This window comes from Mustela nivalis (assembly GCF_964662115.1).
Source record: "Mustela nivalis genome assembly, chromosome: 6".
NCBI classification, from domain to species: domain Eukaryota; kingdom Metazoa; phylum Chordata; class Mammalia; order Carnivora; family Mustelidae; genus Mustela; species Mustela nivalis.
In genome coordinates, this window is record NC_139025.1 from 107267321 (window position 1) to 107288423 (window position 21103).

A 21103-nucleotide genomic window follows, 5' to 3' on the forward strand; every position below is an offset into this window, starting at 1 on the left:
AGAAAAAAAGTAGGGTGCCTGGCTGGCTCAGTTGGTTGAACAACTGCCTTTGGCTCAGGTCATGATCCTGGGGTTCCAGGATGGAGTCCTGCATCAGGTTCCTTGCTCAGCAGGGAGTCTACCTCTCTCTCTGACCCTCCCCTTCTTGTGCTTTCTCTCTCTCTCAAATAAATAAATAAAATCTTTAAAAAAAAAAAAAGTTATTCCCCCCTAAAAAAATAACTACTAAGCAATGAAATAGAAAGGATTTTAGGCACAAGTTACAAACTGAGGCTGTTCTATCAACTGAAAAATAAGATTGGGATATGTGGGTGCCTGGGTGGCTCAGCTGGTTAAATGACTGGCTTCAGCTCAGGTCATGATCCTGGAGTCCCAGGATCGAGTCCCACATCAGGCTCCCTGCTCAGTGGGAAGTCTGCTTCTCCCTCAGACCTTCTATCCCTCATGCTCTCTCTCTCTCTCTCTCATCCTCTCAAATAAATAAATAAAATCTCTAAAAACAAAAAAAAATAATTAGGCTATGTGATAACTGTCCATTTAACAATATTACCAGGAAGCAGTAGAAGGACTTTCACTATAGGAGTTTCAAAGATACTTGATTTTATTAATTCTTTTCATAATTCTATACTGTTACTAACCCAACTTACCATCTTCATCAACAGTAAGGTCCACAACTTCTGCTGCATTTTGCCTCAAAGGTTGTATAACAGTAGAAATCCTACTACGGTTCCGTGGCTCCTGTGGCCGACTTGTATGAGAATTTGAACCTTGGCTCCAATGAGATCTGGAGTGTCCAAGAGTTGAACGAGACCTTAAATGACATCAATATTAAATTAGTTAATATGAAGAAAGAACAAAATTTTTAGTTACCCAAGAAATCATAAGCCTTTCTGGTTGGGCTCCACACTTAGCAGGGAGGTCTGGCTGTCCCTTTCCCTCTCCTCCCTGCTCATGCTTGCTCTCTCATATAAATAAAATCTTAAAAAAAAAAAAAAAAAAAAAAAAAAGACTCTCCCTCTCCCACTGTGCACCCACACACTCACTCTCTTAAATAAATAAATAAACCTTTTAAAAAAAAAAAAAAGAAAAAGAAAGAAAGAATGCTGCTCTCTCTTCAATGGTTATTTTGAACACACACGGGGGTTGTAACCATGTATTTACATTTTTTTAACACCTAAAATTATTCACCACAGGTAAAACTAACAAAAATAGCAACACCCTAAACATTAAATAACCCACATGATCCTGTACGTTTAGTCCAGACTAGATTTGCAAATCATGATTTTAAGAGGCCTAAATAAAGATAATTTTTTGGTATCATCCTAAAAAACATTCGAGGCCCCAGAGATTTCCTGGGATCAGGAGAGGTAAGAATAGTTGCAGCTAGTTTATTAGTTTTGTAGTCATAAGACACTTCACTTGTTTGAGCCACTTTATGCTTTTAAAGCATGTAACCACAAACCCTCAACACCTATGTCATCATTGTTTATTGTGGTGCTCACTGTACTAAATTATCTATAGGTATATATTTTATTTTAAAAAAATTTTAAGGATTCACTGTAATAACCTGAACTGAGGGTAGAGAGGAGCATTATATAGAATATGAAGTCCTAAGGATCCAGGAAAAAAATATGTCTGTTTTAGAAAGGTGAGGCTTGGGCGCCTGAGTAATTAATCAGTTAAGCACCTGTCTTCGGCTCAGGTCATGATCCCAGGGTCCGAGGATTGAGCCCCTGTCAGTCTCTCTGCTCAGGAAATAAATAACATCTTTAAAAAAATAGAGAGGTGGGGCTTATGAAGTTGGTTTTTCCTCTTGCCCAAATTGAATGTAAAATGCTTAGAAGCTTATTATTTAGGGGTTCCTGGCTGGCTCAGTTGGAAGAACATGTGACTCTGGATCTCAGGGTAGTGAGTTCAAGCCCCACATTGGGTGTAGAGATGACTAAAAAGAAATAAACTTCAAGGGGCGCCTGGGTGGCTCAGTGGGTTAAGCCTCTGCCTTTGGCTCAGGTCATGATCCCGGAGTCCTGGAATCGAGTCCCGCATCGGGCTCTCTGCTCAGCAGGGGGCCTGCTTCTCTCTTTCTCTCTCTTTCTCTCTCTCTCTCTCTCTCTCTGCCTACTTGTGATCTCTGTCAAATAAATAAATAAAATCTTTTGAAAAAATAAAATAAAATAAACTTCAAGAAAAAAAAAAGGCGAGGGCACCTGGGTGGCTCAGTGGGTTAAGCCTCTGCCTTCAGCTTGGATCACAGTCTCAGGGTCCTGGGGTTGAGCCCCACATCGGCTCTCTGCTCAGCAGGGAGTGAACTCCTCCCTGCCCCCTGCCTGTCTCTCTGCCTACTTGTGATCTCTCTCTGTCTTAAAAAAGATTTTTAAATCTTTTTTAAAAAAAGAAAAAGAAAAGAAGCTCATTGTTAGCATGTATGGAAAGAGTGAACAAAATCAATTAATAGGCAGTTATCAGGGATGTGAGTTCAACCACTCAGAAAAGAACCAGACTGAAAATGACCTCAGCAAGTGTAAAGCCTAAGAATTTATAAAGAAGCTCAAATTCTAAAATGAAATTCTCAAGTAAATAGGAGTATAAAGGTTAATTACAGAGACACAGCCAAAAAAAAAAAAAAAAAAAAAAAAAGACACTGCATTCCCTCAAGAATTTTGTGGCCCAAGGCATAATAGTAAACAAATGTTCAGGGTAAAATGGTTTTGGTGTGGAGAGAGATCACTATTTAAAATTCTTGAGAAACCAAGATCCTGTAGTAAGACTGAACAGTCTCTTATTTCTGGGAAGCTCTCAATAGCTGCAGAAAGTGTCAGGTCCACTTCGCTGTTTATGAAACCAAGTATTACACTGAACAAAAAACCTGGCATATGAGGAACAGTCTCACACAGACAATAGTGGTTCCTATGATTAGTAGCAACTGTCAAATCCTGAAACTAAAGAAACTGAAACACAGATGCATTCTCTCTTTAAAAAAAAAAAAAAAAGATTTTTAAGCAATCTCAACACCCAATATGGAACCCACAGCTCCAAGGTCAAAGTTGCAACACTCCATCAACTGAGCAAGCCACGCACCCCAGGGTGCATTCTCCCTTAGAGAGGAAAGCCCAAGAGCCAGCTAAAAAGTGACAAAGTTAATATTCCATGTAATATTAAGGAAAATAAATATGGGTCATGAGCACTGTATGTCTTTTTTAACATTACTATCCATTACTATAGTAAACACATCTGCTTGAACATGAAGCACCCCAAGACAAAAAAGATCTCCAGTTTCACAGACAGGTCCTTCATTTCAGCAACCCTTGTAGCTCAGCTAATAAAAACTGAGTCAGTGTTGTACCAAGCACTAATGCAGTCACAGGATAACTGTGGCACCTACCACGGAGTATCAATTTTCCTCAGAGCCTAGGAAAATCATTTAAAACTTAAAACTAACAGATACATTACAGAGTGCTCTCTTCCATGCCATTAAAAGCTGCATTCCAGTGGGAAAGTACAAATGGAAAAGCACATTTTAAATATGGTTTATAACATGCTTCCAAAGTAAAAAAAAATCTTAAAGTAAGTAACACAAATTAAAACACCATGCGCAAATGCATTTCTCAATTCATTCTAACACAAAAATTAAGGTTCATCCACAGATTAGTTTGGTATACACCAAATGGAATAGAGGAGCACTTCATTGCTTCTCTCACCCATATCTGTAATCATCTAAAGCACAAGAAAATACTGTTAGGGATCCCCCCCCCCCTTCTTCCCCTCTTTTTAAAGTTTTTGGTCAAAGTGACACACAAAAGAGCAATGTCATTTCCAGTTATTTTTCAAAAGAAACAAGAATCCTTCATTCATTTTTAGTACAAGGCTTAGATGAAAACACTGAGTGAAGGACAACAACATTGTAAAAATATGTTCCATACCAGGCTGCCCTATTATAATAGCATAAACTTCAATGGTATTCATGAGATCTTCAAACAGATTATAACAAAAAAGGATACTTCAACATCAATACTTCTTAATATTTTTCAACACTTTCAATTTTAGTGCTAATCTCCAATATTTATCTTTTATTCATATCTAAATTTCAAAGAAGTTCATGAACTCTCTGAATCATAAAACAAAAATTTGGAAAGCACTAAGTAAAATTACTCTTTATCTACAACAATAACTCTTAACTCTTATTGTACACTTGCAGTGCTTAAAAAAAATACTGACCCCCAGGATTCTAGTTCCGCTCACCTGGGATATGATCCAGGGATCAATTTTATCTTTACTTTATAATCTTTCCAAGTGAGTCTAATGCAACCTGGTTTGAAAACCACTAATCTGGTATGTGCTCAAATGGGGTCTCCCCTTGCAAATTAAAAAAATGGAAATATCCACAGCACAAATATGTTTAAATATTTATATTTAAAACTTGACATAAGGGCGCCTGGATGGCTTAGTCGTTAAGCATCTGCCTTCAGCTTAGGTCATGATTTCGGATTCCTGGGATCCAGCCTTGCATTGGGCTCCCTGTTCAGCAGGAAGCCTGCTTCTCCCTCTCTCACTCTTCCTGCTTGTGCTTCCTCTCTTGCTGTCTCTCTCTCTCTGTCAAATAAGTAAATAAAACCTTAAAAAAAAAAAAAAGCCTCTGGGACGCCTGGGTGGCTCAGTTGGTTAAGCAGCTGCCTTCGGCTCAGGTCATGATCCCAGCGTCCTGGGATCGAGTCCCACATCGGGCTCCTTGCTCCGCAGGGAGCCTGCTTCTCCCTCTGACTCTGCCTTCCACTCTGTCTGCCTGTGCTTGCTCTCGCTCGCTCTCTCTCTGACAAATAAATAAATAAAATCTTTAAAAAAAAAAAAAAAAGCCTCTGATTCTGGATTTCAGCAGCTCAGGTCATGATCTCAGGGTCCTGGAAAAGTCAAGCCCCTCATGGGGTTCAGTGCTCGGGACAGAGCCTGCTTCTCCCTCTCCCTCTCCCTTCCCCCACTTGCTCACTTGCTCACTCTCTCTCCAATAAAATCTTAAAAAAAAAAAAAATTCACATACACAACTAGGAATTAAAATCATACCGATAGCTTTCCCCAACTGTTACAATCTCCACCTCACTGTCGGTTGAGGTAACGTTAATTTCTTCATTGGCAGTGACCTGGGGAGTGGAGGAAGCTTCTATCACCACAACATCTTCATCGATACTTCCTGGAAACAAAGGAAAAGCATTTTAAACTAACTGAAAGACAAATATTTCTTTACTTTGAAGGCTATGAAATTCATTATTAAAGTAAAAATCTTACCTGTCAAATGGAAGTTTTTTTTTTTAAAAACAGAGTTAAACACACATAGTGAAAATAGTACTCACTCTCTTGATCTGTTATCTTCATGCTTACTTCGTCTTCTATGATTTTTGTACTTTATAACTTCTAGTGGTTTCCATATTTATTTGTATGATCTCATACAGAAATATTAATCTTGTAATATCTAAAGGTATTAAGATCTTATATACTTACATCCCATAATAACCCTTTAGTATCTAAAATAAGGATACTATATTTGCTATATATTTTACTCAAGAGTTTTGGTTTTTGTTAAGCAAAAAGGAGTTAAGCAGAGAGAGAGAGAGGGAGAGCGAGTGAGCACAGGCAGACAGAGTGGCAGGCAGAGGCAGAGGGAGAAGCAGGCTCCCTGCCAAGCAAGGAGCCTGATGTGGGACTCGATCCCAGGACGCTGGGACCATGACCTGAGCCGAAGGCAGCTGCTCAACCAACTGAGCCACCCAGGCGTCCCAAGATATGGTATTCTTTTAAGAAAAAGTAATTTTTGGCTTTAAGCTATGAAATATGTCTTTTTTTGGTATCTGTTCTTTTCTAAATTACTCTAAGTTTGGAAAGAGCATCCTTATTGGGTTAATAGATAACATGTATTTGGTTCAGTGTGTTTCATTAATTATTCACTTCATCTAGAACTAATTTTTATTTATGGCATTAGGTAAGATTATAAATAGAATCTGGTCCTGTCTCACCATGGCTAAATAGTTATTCTCAAACCATCTACTGAAAAATCCTTTCTTTCCCCCCATTAAATTTTGATAACTCCCTTAAATATTCTTACATGTTTTAGCTTATATGCTATCTCTTTTTCCCCCTCGACAAAGATTCTTCTATCAGAGTAATTCTATTTTTTTTTTAAGACTTTATTTATTTATTTGACAGAGAGAGATCACAAGTAGGCAGAGAGGCAGGCAGAGAGAGAGGAAGGGAAGCAGGCCCCTTGCTGAGCAGAGAGCCCGATGCAGGGCTTGATCCCAGGACCCTGAGATCATGACCTGAGCCGAAGGCAGCGGCTTAAACCCACTGAGCCACCCAGGCGCCCCTATTTTTTTTTTTTAAACAGCTTCTCTGAGGTATAACTTTCATACTTTAAAATTCACATTTTGTCTCAAGGAGACATTACACATCCATGGTCATAGCCAAGAGGTGAAAACAATGCAAATGTCCATCAATGGATGAGCAGATAAACAAAATGTATATTCATACAATGGAATATTATTCAGCCTGAAAGAAAAGAACTCCTATCACATGCTACAACAACATGAACAAATAACCCAGTCAAAAAAAATTTTTAAATACTGTATGTTTCCACTTATGTGTGAATCTAAAGCAGTCAAATTCATAAGGAAAGTAGAGTGATGGCTACTAGGACTTAGGGGAGAGGAAAAAGGGAGTTATTTATTAGATGGAGTTTCAAACTGCAAAAGGATAAAGTTCTGGAGATGTGCTTCACAACAATGTGGATATAATTACTATGACTGAAATGTACACTTTAAAAAAATGGTTAAGATGGTAAAAAAAAGTAAAATAAAATAAAAGTCATGTTACATTTCTTCTCCTGCTAATATTTTTCACAAATCTGGTACTGAATGTCTCCTTCTTTTATCCTTTTAAAAAACATTCCTCTCTATTACCAAGTCTGCAAAAAGTTTACAAGTTAGGTTTTTGTTTTTGTTTTTTACAAGTCATGTTTTTAATAAGAATTTTCCCACACAAATACTGAAAGCTAAAAATTTCACCCATTTTAAGTGCATATTTCACTGCTTTTAGTAAATTTACAGAATATGACCATCACCTCAGTCCAATTTTAGAACATTTCCAACACCCTTAAAAGATCCTGTGTGGGGGCGCCTGGGTGGCTCAGTGGGTTAAGCCGCTGCCTTCAGCTCAGGTCATGATCTCAGGGTCCTGGGATCGAGTCCCGCGACGGGCTCTCTGCTCAGCGGGAAGCCTGCTTCCCTCTCTCTCTCTCTCTGCCTGCCTCTCTGACTGCTTGTGATTTCTCTCTGTCAAATCTTTAAAAAAAAAAAAAAAAAAGATCCTGTGTGACCTGCTTCAATTATCATCTCTCCACACCCAATCCTACACTCCTATAACTGACCTGTGTTTTGTCATTACGGATTGGTTTTTATTTTCAAAAGTTCTGTATCAATATGGAATTATACGTTACATATACTTTATGTCTGGATTTTTTTAAGCGTCTGGATTTTTCATTCAGTGAAGTATTCATTTGTGATATATACTCATGTATATCAATAGCTCATTCTTTTTTATTATTGAGTGGTATTCCCATTATATGACTATATCACAATTTGTTTATCCATACTTCTGTTGATGGACATCTGGATTTTTCTCACTCTTGACCAATACAAATAAAGCCACTATGAACATTAATCTACTTGAGTTTCCCTCTCCCTTTACCAAGCACATGGAGGGGAGAAGCAGAAGGAGGGAGGAAAAAAAAAAGTCTCCAGCCAACTCACCACAGAGTGAGGAAATAGACACGGGGCTTAATCCTTCAACCCTGACATCATGACCTGAGCCAAAATCATGAGTCAGATGGTCAACCGACTGAAGCACCCAGGCTCCTCAACTTTTCATTTTCTCTTAAGATTTTCTTTATTTGACAGAGGGGCAGAGGCAGAGGGAGAAGCAGGCTTCCCGCTGAGCGGGCAGCCCAATGCGGGGCTTGATCCCAGAATCCCGGGATCATGACCCCAGCCGAAGGCAGATGCCCAATGACTGAACCACCCAGTTGCCCCCAACTTTTCACTTTTTTTTTTAATTTTTTATTTTTTATAAACATATATTTTTATCCCCAGGGGTACAAGTCTGTGAATCACCAGGTTTATACACTTCACAGCACTCACCAAAGCACATACCCTCCCCAATGTCCATAACCCCACCACCCTCTCCATATCCCCCTCCCCCCAGCAACCCTTAGTTTGTTTTGTGAGATTAAGAGTCACTTATGGTTTGTCTCCCTCCCAATCCCATCTTGTTTCATTGATTCTTTTCCTACCCACTTAAGCCCCCATGTTGCATCACCACTTCCTCATATCAGAGAGATCATATGATAGTTGTCTTTCTCTGCTTGACTTATTTCGCTAAGCATGATACGCTCTAGTTCCATCCATGTTGTTGCAAATGGCAAGATTTCATTTCTTTTTATGGCTGCATAGTATTCCATTGTGTATATATACTACATCTTCTTTATCCACTCATCTGTTGATGGACAACTTTCACTTTCTTAATGGTGTCTTTTGAAACACAAAAGTCTCTAATTTTGATGAAATCCAAACCAACAATTTCTTTTATGCATGATGCTTTTGGTGACATAAAATAGAAATACGCCTAATAGAAAGTCACTGCAAATTTCTCCTATGTTTCTTCTAGAATTGAACATTTTAGCTTTTACATTTAAGTCTATGTTAATGTTCCAATAATATTTGTTGAAAAGACTAGAAAAATTCTATTTTGACACCTAGTAGATTCAGGTTTTCCTAATTCTTTAGGATTATAAAATCTAGGGAAAAGGAAAATTCTTGAGATTTGGACTAAACTGGCATTAAGCAATATTGATGAAGCTCTGACATCTCTAGAAAACACATTTTTTCATCCAAGAATATATCTTGCCATCTATCAATATCTCTTCCTATAGGTTTGATCTGCATTATAAAAGCTAATAAAGCTATATAAATTTTCTTCATCGAGGCCAAATATACTCCTATTAAGATTATTCTTAGAGACCTTATTCTCCTTGTTGCTATTCTAAATGAGTTCCCTTTATTCTTATTTTCTCCTAGTATATATGTATAACATTGATACTGTATATGCATCTTTATCCAACTTTTACCGAACTCCTGCATATCACAATGACAACAAATGGTTCTACTTTCTTGTCATGGTGGAGTTTATGCAATCTATTCCTTCATCCAAGGTGCCATTCCTTGGAACCACTGACTTTCATCTCTAACAGACCTGTACATCATCAAACATCTGCATTATTTCAAAAGCTGACCAGTATCTGGAAGAGGTACAAGCTCATGACAAAGATCTACGATGTACTCTCTGATACTTCAAAGAGGAAAAGAGAGCACGCACCAGCAAATCAGAGTCAATGAAAGATAATCTGATTTGGAAAAAGTTATTTCTGAAGTAGTTTTTAAGTTCTAAAGACTACACACATAGACATATTGAGGTAGAATGCATTTTTTAAAATATATCTTATAGGCAGAGGGAAAAAATAGCACTTGAATGCCTATTTAAAATAATATCCTAGATTTAATTCTCAAATTACTTTTCCAATTCTTCCTTCTTAAGTATGCACACGATGCAGCTTAAGGCAGGAGTAAAAAAGAATTGTATATTTAAAACTAAGAATAGTATACATATAAATAAAACTTTTTTTTAATACTTCCCTTATTTTAACCCACCAACTGGACATTACTATTCTACATGGAGAAAAGCTACACCTGCATATAAACTTTACTAGTGATTTCTCTCCATGTATTGTATACATGCAATTTCCTTAAAAGCCTATAAAAAAATAACCAAACATTACAAACACATTATAAACAAGCAAAATCTAACATAAATGCAACAATTTGAAGTTCCAGTGATAAGTGATACAAAGCTAGCTTTGTTAAGGCATTAAAATTCAACATAATTTTTTGGAACATGGACTGTGTAACTGAAGGTTATATAAGTAGCTGATACACTGTTATTCTACTGCTTAAGTATCCTTTTTCTAGAAAAAAATTTTGCAAGCGTAACTTGAACATAATGCTTGTAACCAAATAATAATCACAACCAGCAAGATTTGGAAAATAGATCATTTCTTATTGGAACGATTTTATTTTCAAGCTGTCTCTTACATTTAGAAATATTATAGGGTAAGTAACTTGAATAAAGCTAAAACATTAGAGTGGTAGGACCCTAGGTGATTTTTAACTGTTTCTTTATTTAAGTTTTTTTTTTTTTTAATTTATGTATTTGACAGAGAGAGATCACAAGTAGGCAGAGAGGCAGGCAGAGAGAGAGAGAGAGAGAGAGGAGGAAGCAGGCTCCCTGCTGAGCAGAGAGACCAATGTGGGACTCTATCCCAGGACCCTGAGATCATGACCTGAGCCAAGGTAAAGGCTCAACCTGAGCCACCCAGGCACCCTTAACTGTTTAAGATTACTTATATTGCGGGCACCTGGGTGGTTCAGTGGGTTAAGCCTCTGCCTTGGGCTCAGGTCATGATCTCAGGATCCTGGGATCGAGTCCCGCATCAGGCTCTCTGATCAGCAGGGAGGCTGCTTCCTCCCTCTCTCTCTGCCTGCCTCTCTGCCTACTTGTGATATCTCTCTCTCTGTCAAATAAATAAATAAAATTTTTAAAAAAAAAAGATAACTTATGTTGCTTGTACTTTTTAAAACATAAGGAGGAAAGGGTAAAAAAAAAAAAAAAGAAAAGAAAAGAAAATCATAAGAAAAGCAACAGCTAACAGCCTGGAAAGAAGGTAGGTACTTTAATACAGGTCACAGAAATAATGGCTTCTCTGACTGAGTTCTTCATGAACTCAACAATCACTTCTATTCCTGATAAAGAGATCACAGATTCTCTTGGCAGCATCTGTAAGAAATTTCAAACACTATAATCACCAATTACTCTGGTTGGTCGCTCTTTGTCTTAAGTCTGGCATGATGCTAATAATAAGAATAGCATCCAATTCGTGGGCACATACTTTGTGCCATGTACAGTATTCTGTGTGTCTAGTTCCATCAAGAAACTGAAACTCAGGGCACCTGGGTGGCTCAGTGGGTTAAGCTGCTGCCTTCGGCTCAGGTCATGATCTCAGGGTTCTGGGATCGAGTCCCACATCGGGCTCTCTGCTCGGCAGGGAGCCTGCTTCCTCCTTTCTCTCTGCCTGCCTCTCTGCCTACTTGTGATCTCTCTCTGTCAAATGAATAAATAAAAATATTTTTAAAAAAGAAACTGAAACTCAGCAAGTTAAAATGACTTGTCAAACAGTAAACAACACTGGGAATTCAAACCTAATTTCAATTCTAAAGCTCATATGCTTTACATAAACTACATTAAAGTGCTGTAAGTACCCAGTATGTAGGTGCTAGTTACTACCAAAAGCAAGATCTTCCTGCTACCAGCTACTTTTGCTACTGCTCCTGTCTTTTGCAGTAACAAACTTAATCAAGTTGTAGCAGTTCTGACTCCTCATTAGGATTCTTCTATATCCAACAGAATTGAAAGCATATATATCCACAAAGATTTGTACCTAAATGTTCACTGTAGCCAAATACTGGACAACTCAATGTCAATCATCCAACAAATGGGTAAACAAAATAAATGTGGTATATCCATACAATGGAATACTATAAAAGAACTAAATAATAAATATCCATACAATGGAATACTATAAAAGAACTAAATAATAAACAGACACTAATTACTGATACCTGCTACAACATGAATGAAACTCAAAAACATTACACTTAACGAAAAACACCAGACACAAAAGATCACACGTGTGCATTTTTATGAAAAGTCCAGAAAAGGCGAGTCCTTAAAGAGAGCGACAGATTAGGCTATGTGGGACTTAGAACCGGATAGGCATTAGTTTCAAAGCAGGAGGGATCTTTTGGGATTAATGGAAATATTATAGAACTGTACTATAGTAATGGTTGCATAACTTTAAGTATACTAAAAATCACTGAATCATATACTTAAAATGATGTACTTTATGGTAGGTAAATTATACACCTCAATGAAGCCGGTTTAAGGGGAAAAAAAAAAAAAAGCTATAGAACATTCCCTGCCAAATACAAAACTAAACTTCAACAAATGAAAAGACATACCATTTCAGAATATGGTATGTCCTTTCATTTGAAAAGAAATATATCCAAATTTTGGATATTTAATATCCAAAATACTAATTAAGTATGTCAGTTCACCCACTTTACGCAACAAATACAATCCCAGTAATAATATTATCATGTGTCTCCCTACCACCAGTATCCTCAGATAAATAAGCTAAGAAATGGGGCGCCTGGGTGGCTCAGTGGGTTAAGCCGCTGCCTTCAGCTCAGGTCATGATCTCAGGGTCCTGGGATCGAGTCCCGCATCGGGCTCTCTGCTCAGCAGGGAGCCTGCTTCCCCCTCTCTCTCTCTCTGCCTGCCTCTCCATCTACTTGTGATTTCTCTCTGTCAAATAAATAAATAAAATCTTTAAAAAAAAATTAAAAAAAAATAAGCTAAGAAATTTTGTTGTTGTTGTTGTTTATAGCAGCTTTATTCATAATTGCCAAAACATGGAAGCAACTAAGACGTCTTTCAATAGTGGGTATCAGCAACCAAGATATCCAGGCAATGTAATGTTATTAAGCACTAAAAAAAAATGAGCTCTCAAGCCATAAGAAGACATGGAGGGACCTTAAATGCATATTACTTTTTTTTTTTTTTTAAAGATTTTATTTATTTATTTGACAGAGAGAAATCACAAGTAGATGAAGAGGCAGGCAGATAGAGAGGAAGGGAAGCAGGCTCCCTGCTGAGCAGAGAGCCCGATGCGGGACTCGATCCCAGGACCCTGAGATCATGACCTGAGCCGAAGGCAGCGGCCCAACCCACTGAGCCACCCAGGCGTTAAAGAGCAAATGAGAAAAGGCTACATACTGTATGATTCCAGCTATGTGATATTCTAGAAAGGGCAAAACTAGGAAGAATAAACAGGTAAAATATAGAAAATATAAAAATCTATAATTTAAAAAATGTGTTTCTAGTATAAGCTTAGACAGACCCATGGAACATAGTGATAACTCCAAATAGGTCCAAATGCCTATGGAAATTTAGCATATGACAAAGAAAGTATCTCAAGTCAATTGGAGAAAGAAAATTTTTAATCATTTGTTTTGGGACGACTGGACAGCCACATTGAAACAAAATGGATCCATTCTTCATACTGTACATAAGGATAAATATCACATAGATGTGTGCTTTAAAAGGAAAGAAAGAAGAAAAGAAAAGTAAATAATGCAAGGTTTGGGGGAAAAATAGGTTATTTCTCCTATAAATTTGAAGTGGAAAAAACTTTCCTAATTATCAATCAAAACCCATAAACAGTAAAGATAAAGATCAGCAAATATGACTAACCAAAAATATATCTAGATATTTGGCATGATAAAAAAGTGGAACAAAGTCAAAGGACTAATGACAAATTTTGGGGAAATGTGTTAGTATACAGGATTTATGTCCCCAATATATATAAAGCATCTGAAAATGTACAGAAGAATGAAGACCAACAACCTGACTGCAAAACAAGCAAAAGATATGAAGAGACTGATCATTAAGAAACAGAACGACCTTTAAACATATGAAAAAGGATGCCTGGCTGGCTCAGCTGGTTAAGTGTCCGACTCTTGATTTCAGCTCAGGCCATGATTTCAGGGTGGTGGAATACATACAGCCCTGAGTCAGACTCCATGTTCAGCACAGAGTCTGCTTAGGATACTGATACTCTCTCTCCCTCTGCCACTCTACCTCCTCACTCTCTCTTTCTCTCTCTGATAAATAAAATCTTTTTAAAAAGAGCACAAAGGGGGCACCTGGGTGGCTCAGTGGGTTAAAGCCTCTGCCTTCGGCTCAGGTCATGATCCCAGGATCCTTGGATCGAGTCCCACATCGGGCTCTCAGCTCGGCGGGGAGCCTGCTTCCTCCTCTCTCTCTGCCTGACTCTGCCTACTTGTGATCTCTGTCAAATAAATAAATAAAATCTTTAAAAAAAAATAAAAATAAATAAATAAATAAAAAATAAAAAGAGCACAAAGCAAGAGAGGGAGCATGAGTGGGGGTGAGTGTTAGGAAGTGGCTTGATCCCAGGATCTGAGATCATGACCTGAGCCCAAGGCAGACACTTAACCAACTGAGCCGCCCAGGTGCCTCTAAATAAAATCTTTTGAAAAATAAAAAATAAACATATGAAAGATATTACTTATTAAAAAAATTTTTAAATGCTGACATACTATTTCTTACCTATCAGATGGACCAAGAAACCTAAAATCTGACAATAAATTCTGTTGGAAAGGCTTTGAGAAAACACTCTCAAATATTGCTGGTGGGCATCCAAAATGGTTATGATCCCCAGAGAGAAATCTGGCCATGTTTAAAAAATAATATATTCATTTAACTTTGGCCCAACAATCCGTTCCTAGAATTCTATTCCAAAGATACAATGGCAAAAAATATGAAATAATATATACAAAAAGCTATCCATTGCAGTGCTGCTTTTAACAGCAAAAGGCTGCAAACTATTCATCAACAGATTGAACCACCTTTGGTGTAACCATACAATGGAGTACTAAAAAGAAGACAAATAAAAATAAAAATAAAGAGGAATGAAAAGCAGTGAATAAAGGAGTGATAGTGTGTGTGTGTGTGTGTGTGTGTGTGTGTGTGTCTCTCCTTTATATCATATATATCCTACACACACACATACTTTCATTCCTCTATAATCTCTATACCCTAACAATTCTAAAAATTGTTAGGTGAAAAATCAAGAGACACATTTTAAGAGGAGAGAATAAAATACATATTTGTTTATATATATTTTTTAAGATTTTATTTATTTATTTATTTGATAGATAGAAAGATCACAAGTAGGCAGAGAGGCAGGCAGAGAGAGAGGGAGGAAACAGGCTTCCTGCTGAGCAGAGAGCCCGATATGGGGCTCGATCCCAGGACCCTGAGATCATGACCTGAGGCTTAACCCACTGAGCCACCCAGGTGCCCTATTTGTTTATATTTTTGAACAGAAAAAAGATGGATTAACAAACCAAAATTTAAAAGCCATGAAAATACAGGGTGCCTGGGTGGCTCAGTCGGTTAAGCATCTACCTTCAGCTCAGGTTATGATCCCAGGGTCGTGGGACTGAGTTCCATGTTGGGAGCCTGCTTCTCCCTCTCCCTCTGCCATACCCCTGCTTATACTCTCTCTCTCTCAAATAAAATCTTTAAAATTAATTGATTGGTCGCATAACCTCAAAAACTCTTAGACTTGGGGCGCCTGGGTGGTTCAGTGGGTTAAAGCCTCTGCCTTCGGCTCAGGTCATGATCCCAGGGTCCTGGGATTGAGCGTGGCATCGGGCTCTCTGCACAGCAGGGAGCCTGCTTCCTCCCCACCCCCACCCCCGCCTACTTATGATCTCTGTCTGTCAAGTAAATAAATAAAATCTTTTTTTAAAAAAATGTAATAGGGGCGCCTGGGTGGCTCAGTGGTTTGGGCTGCTGCCTTCGGCTCGGGTCGTGATCTCAGGGTCCTGGAATCGAGCCCCGCATCGGGCTCTCTGCTCAGCAGGGAGCCTGCTTCCTCTTCTCTCTCTGCCTGCCTCTCTGCCTACTTGTGATCTCTGTCAAATAAATAAAAATCTTAAAAAAAAAAAAACCAACTCAGACTTACTAGCATTACTGTTAGTAATAATTATAAATATTTTCATTTACATTCACTTATGAATGTTCATTTATGTGTATTTACAGTATGTATAGGATAAAGCAAAAAAGCAATTGTTCATATTGTTAATCAAGATTTTCAATGTAAGAGTAAAGAGATCCAAATATAAAACACAAGTTTACATAAAAATCCTAATCCTTAAAAAAAAAAAAAAAAAAAAAAAAAACCTAATCCTAGGGGTGCCTGGGTGGCTCAGTCGTTAAGCATCTACATGCCTTCGGCTCGGGTCATGATCCCAGGGTCCTGGGATGGAGCTCCTGCTCCTGCTCAGTGGGAAGCCTGCTTCTCCCTCTCCTACTCCCCCTGCTTGTGTTCCCTCTCTCACTGTCTTTTATCTGTCAAATAAATTAATTAAAATTCTTTTAAAAAATAAATGAATAAAAGACCTTTAAAACAAATCCTAATCTTAAAATTTCAATGAAAATAGTCTTAAAATTAATGGTTTAGCTCTTTCTAAAACCTTTATATTCCTAACTTTATCCACTAAAAAAGGTGAAAGCAATAATGTAACTCAGCAGAGAAATGAACACTATAATTCCCAATCTATAACCTCTAAACATCACTTCTCAATAGGAAATGAGCAGTACTTAAAAAAAAGAAGAAAGAAAGAAAGAAAGAAAGAAAGAAAGAAAGAAAGAAAGAAAGAAAGAAAGAAAGAAAGAAATGGGTGGTTTCCAGCTTTGAGGCAGGTAATGTAAAATATGACTCTGGATCATCTTTTATCAGAGACTATCTTGTCAAAGACCACTCGGGTGGTATACAAAGGACACAAACCCAATCTGAAGATGCTCCCACAGGCCACAGAAGAAACTATTTGAGCATCAAAAAATACAAAGATTGCAATACATCAACTGTACTAAAAACCCTTGAGTTCATAATGACACCAAAAAATGAAAAATATTGCTAGAGTACTGACTCATTCTGAAAAATGGTAAATTAAGGTAAAGAATCAAGCATTCATTTTGCCTTTCCTATATGGACTGCATTTCAAAATAAGCAATTAGTTGGAAGACTGCTTCATAGAACTTCCATTAATAAATGTAAGCAGAAGGACAGAATTAGAAAGTAATCACTTTGCCTAATGAAATAATGGACTCAGGCAAGATCATCAAAGCTGTTGTTAATACTACATGAAATGCTGATGGGGAACTTTAGGGTGGAAGGATCAGAATGACACCATCTGAACTCTCATCAACTTTAACAAGTGATGCAATAGAAAGTACACAGCACCACCAAGGAAGTGTTGCTAAACTAAATTTAAATCAAGTTTTTAGATCTAAATACCAGTTTGCCGGAAATATGCAGTATACAAAACAAATTAATGGTATGACAGCTAGAAACTGTTCTGAAATTCTCCAGAAAAAAAGTGAAGGGTGAGAAATAAAGTAAGTATGGCAGGATGCTGAAAACTGAAGCTAGACTATGTAGGTATATGTCCATTCTTATGTATGAACATTTCCATATAAAAATAACAAAAACCTCTACAGTGCTATTTTTGGAAAAGGAGTAAAAGAAATATTCACAAATATAATTCTTAATATTAGGACTTTATAATTCCACAGGTTGTCTTAAAGTTTATCTTAAATGTTATCTTTTAAAGTTTTTAAACTTTTAAACTTTTAAAACAAGTCAATACAGTATGGACTGCACTTGGAAATTATAAATATATACCTGATATATTCTTTTAAACTATAAATAAAAATACACAGTCACTGAATTAAAAAACAGTAACAACTGGGAAATGAGAATTTCCCAGTGCTAATATAAGGACTACATAAAATAAAAATTTAAGCAGCAGTTCAGATAAGGTACATTGAATAGATCACAGAAAAATGTCACCAAAATTAACATCTACTCCAAACTTAGCTTCTATTAAACTGTTTTAAAATATCTGAGGTTCTTGGCAAATAATATCAGGAACAAAACTGGATGTATAAATTTTCAACCTAACTGGCAACTAACAACCCAAGTCACATATCATTTTATCTTTCCAGGCTTGAATAGAGAGCCATGATAAATTTAAAACACAATTAGTAAGGACGAGGCAAATCTACTATTTACAACAAATGAACTAATGTTTGTTATACAACGTAAAGTACTGACTTAATTCATTCTTAGGTGATCGGTATAACCAGTTACTTACATACAACTATTATAACTTAAAGAGTTTAAAGATACAACAAAATACTTAACAGGGCAAACACTCTTTCCATCAGTTCACTGCAGCAACTGCCAGTAAGTGATGGGTAGCGTGTGAAGAAGTTGTCCTAGCAGCTCCAGAGTAACGAATACCCATCTATATAAAACGTATTAAGGTATAACAGATAAATCTAATTAAAATTTGAGATATTTAGACCCTCTCCAAATTCCCAACACACACTAAAACATACTGGAATTGGGAGTCAGAAAGCCAGCACTAAAAATATATCTAGAAGGAAAACCTACCTTTAAGAATCTAAGAAAGTCAATTTTTGAGACCTGAAATTTCTTGAAAATAGAACAATGTCCCAAAATATTTCAGTTCAACTTTTTGAATGTAAATTATTCTAAGAAAGTTTTCCAAATGTCTCATCTGTAATATTAGGGTGATGGTAACAGAATATACCTCATAAGAGTGTTGGGAGAATGAAATGAGAATACATATAAACACTCAGAACATTACTAGCATGGAGTAAATACCCAAAAAGTGCTAGGTATTTTTATTATCATCATGACATCATCTGCTGTTGGGTGGTAAAGGAACTTGATAAAAATTCCCTGGAGGGTATTCTGGTAACAAGAGTTAGCAATTTTTAAATGCATGTAACTTCCTATACACTTTTAGAAATTATTTCTTAAGATATGCCTGCCTACGTGTGCAACACTGTGTATACAAGGCTGTCCAATGCAGCAAATACTAATCAACAAAACCTGGATAAATAAATTATGGAACAACCATACAAAGGAAATACTATGCAACCATTTTTTTAAAATGAAGATACAGGGGCGCCTGGGTGGCTCAGTCATTAAGCATCTGCCTTCAGCTCAGGTCATGATCTCAGGGTCCTGGGATGGAGCCCTGCAACAGGCTCCCTTCTCAGAAGGAAGCCTGCTTCTCCTTCTCCCACTCCCTGTTTGGGTTCCCTCTCTCACTGTCTTTCTCTCCCTGCCAAATAAATAAATAATTAAAAAAAAAATAAGTAAAATGAGAATATAACTATACACACTAATATTTTTAAAAACCGACATTATTTATTTACCCTTATATATGTTCCACATTTTCTGAAGGAGAGAAGAAACTGCAAACTACTTCTGGGTAGTAAAACTGGGACCTAAGAAGAAGTGGTAAACTTTTATTTTTTATTTTAACCATTTCTGGCACATTTATTTATTTATTTATTTATTTTTAAGATTTTATTTATTTATTTGACAGAGAGGGGAGAGAGCACAAGTAGGCGGGGGCTGGGGGCAGGTTCCTGCTGAGGGGCTCGATCCTAGGACCCTGAGATCATGACCTGAGCTGAAGGCAGAGGTTTAACCCACTGAGCCACCCAGGCACCCCCATTCCTGGTACTTTTAAAATTGCACACTATGTGACTGTTATTCTTAAACTATTATTTAAAAAAACAAACAAATTAGTTTAAAAAAAAAAAACACTGGTCTAAAAACCAGAAAAGAGGGGCACCTGGGTGGCTCAGTGGGTTAAAGCCTCTGCCTTCTGCTCAGGTCATGATCCCAGGGTCCTGGGATAGAGCCCCACATCTGGCTCTCTGCTCCGCAGGAAGCCTGCTTCCTCCTTTCTCTCTCTGCCTACCTTCGATCTCTCTCTGTCAAATAAAATCTTCAAAAATAAATAAATAAATAAATAAAAACCAAAAAAGGGGGTGCCTGGGTGGCTCAGTTAGTTAAGTGTCAGCCTTCAGCTCAGGTCATGATCTCTAGGATCATGGGATCAAACCCCGAGTAGGGCTCCCCACTCAATGAGAAGTCAGCTTCTCCCTCTGCCCCTACCCCTGCTTGTGTACTCTCTTTCTCAGAAATAAATAAAGAAAATCTTTTTAAAAAGACAGGAAAAAAAAAAGAAAAGAAAAGAAAAGAAAGGAAGAAAGACCAGAAAAAAATCCAAAGAATTTGTTTCAACATTTGGATTAGTGTTTCCAGAGACAAACATTACTCTTAAATGTCTGAAAATAATTATGTTTCTGAAATAGTGCAATTCTTCTAAGACAGAGTATTAAATAAGATTTTAAAATGTAGAGTTTGCATTCATCTTAAATACTTGAGAGTATATAAACTCCTCTCTTCCTAGAAACAGACACTGACATTAACCTATCTTACCTCTATTCTCACACCTCCTACAAATACAGCTACTTGGAACTTCTGTTTCACATCACCAACCATCCTACCTCATTAATTTCAAGCAGATATTGGGCTCTCCTGCTCCCTCTTCCCCAAACAAGTCATCACAGTCTAACCACCTGAGGAAAATGTGTAATGTAGCAAATAAGAAAGACATTCCTACTCTCACCTCCCTGTTTCTCAAGAGAACTCAGAGAATGGTTCCTATAACCTCCTCCCCAGTTCTAGGTGATCTCAGTGAACTCTTTAAAAAACAAGTATTTGGATGGGTTTAAAAAAAAAACAAACTTATCAGGGCACCTGGGTGGCTCAGTGGGTTAAGCCTCTGCCTTCGGCTCAGGTCATGATCTTGGGGTCCTGGGATGGAGCCCCACACTGGGCCCTCTGCTCAGTAGGGAGCCGGCTTCGCCCCTTCTCTCTCAGCTTGCCTCTCTGCCTACTTATGATCTCTGTCTGTCAAATAAATAAATAAATCTGTAAAGAAAAGGGAAAAAAACTGAACTTATCATAGCTAAGACTAAAGATCAGAGTTACTGGTTTTGGAGTTCTGGCAAAGATAGAAAAATAAAAATGAAAGAGGAAAGGGAGTCTTGGAAAAGGAAGTAACCCATAAAGAAGAAAAGAGAGAGGAAAATGGATATTGGCACGGTAAACTAGCAGGCTCAACCCTTGACAAGCAGGACATCAGGCAAAAATGAGAGACCTTTGTGTCAATATTAAAAACCATGATCATAGTCTAGGACACCTGGGTGGCTCAGTGGTTAAGTCTGTGCCTTCGTCTCAGGTCATGATCTCATCATCTGCTGGGATGGAGCCCCACATCGGACCCTCTGCTGGGTGGAGAACCTGCATCGCCCCCTCTCTCTGCCTGCCTCTCGACCCTGAGGATCATGACCTGAGCCGAAGGCAGGGGCTTAACCCACTGAGCGAAACACGCACCCCTTTATC

The 21103-nt window shown here is 37.7% G+C and overlaps 1 protein-coding gene across 13 annotated transcripts in view; it reads right to left on the bottom strand.

The window, feature by feature from the left end:
- Window positions 1–21103, bottom strand: part of RNF111 (ring finger protein 111) — a 97626-nt gene that overhangs the window by 32934 nt on the left and 43589 nt on the right. For all 13 annotated transcript variants that reach the window (XM_082733740.1, XM_082733737.1, XM_082733735.1 and 10 more), the window contains exons 3-4: window positions 5056–5182; window positions 648–811 (exon numbers count right to left, since the gene is read on the bottom strand). In XM_082733740.1, coding sequence (XP_082589866.1) covers window positions 648–811; window positions 5056–5182 — 291 coding nt within the window. The remainder of the gene's footprint in view (window positions 1–647; window positions 812–5055; window positions 5183–21103) is intronic.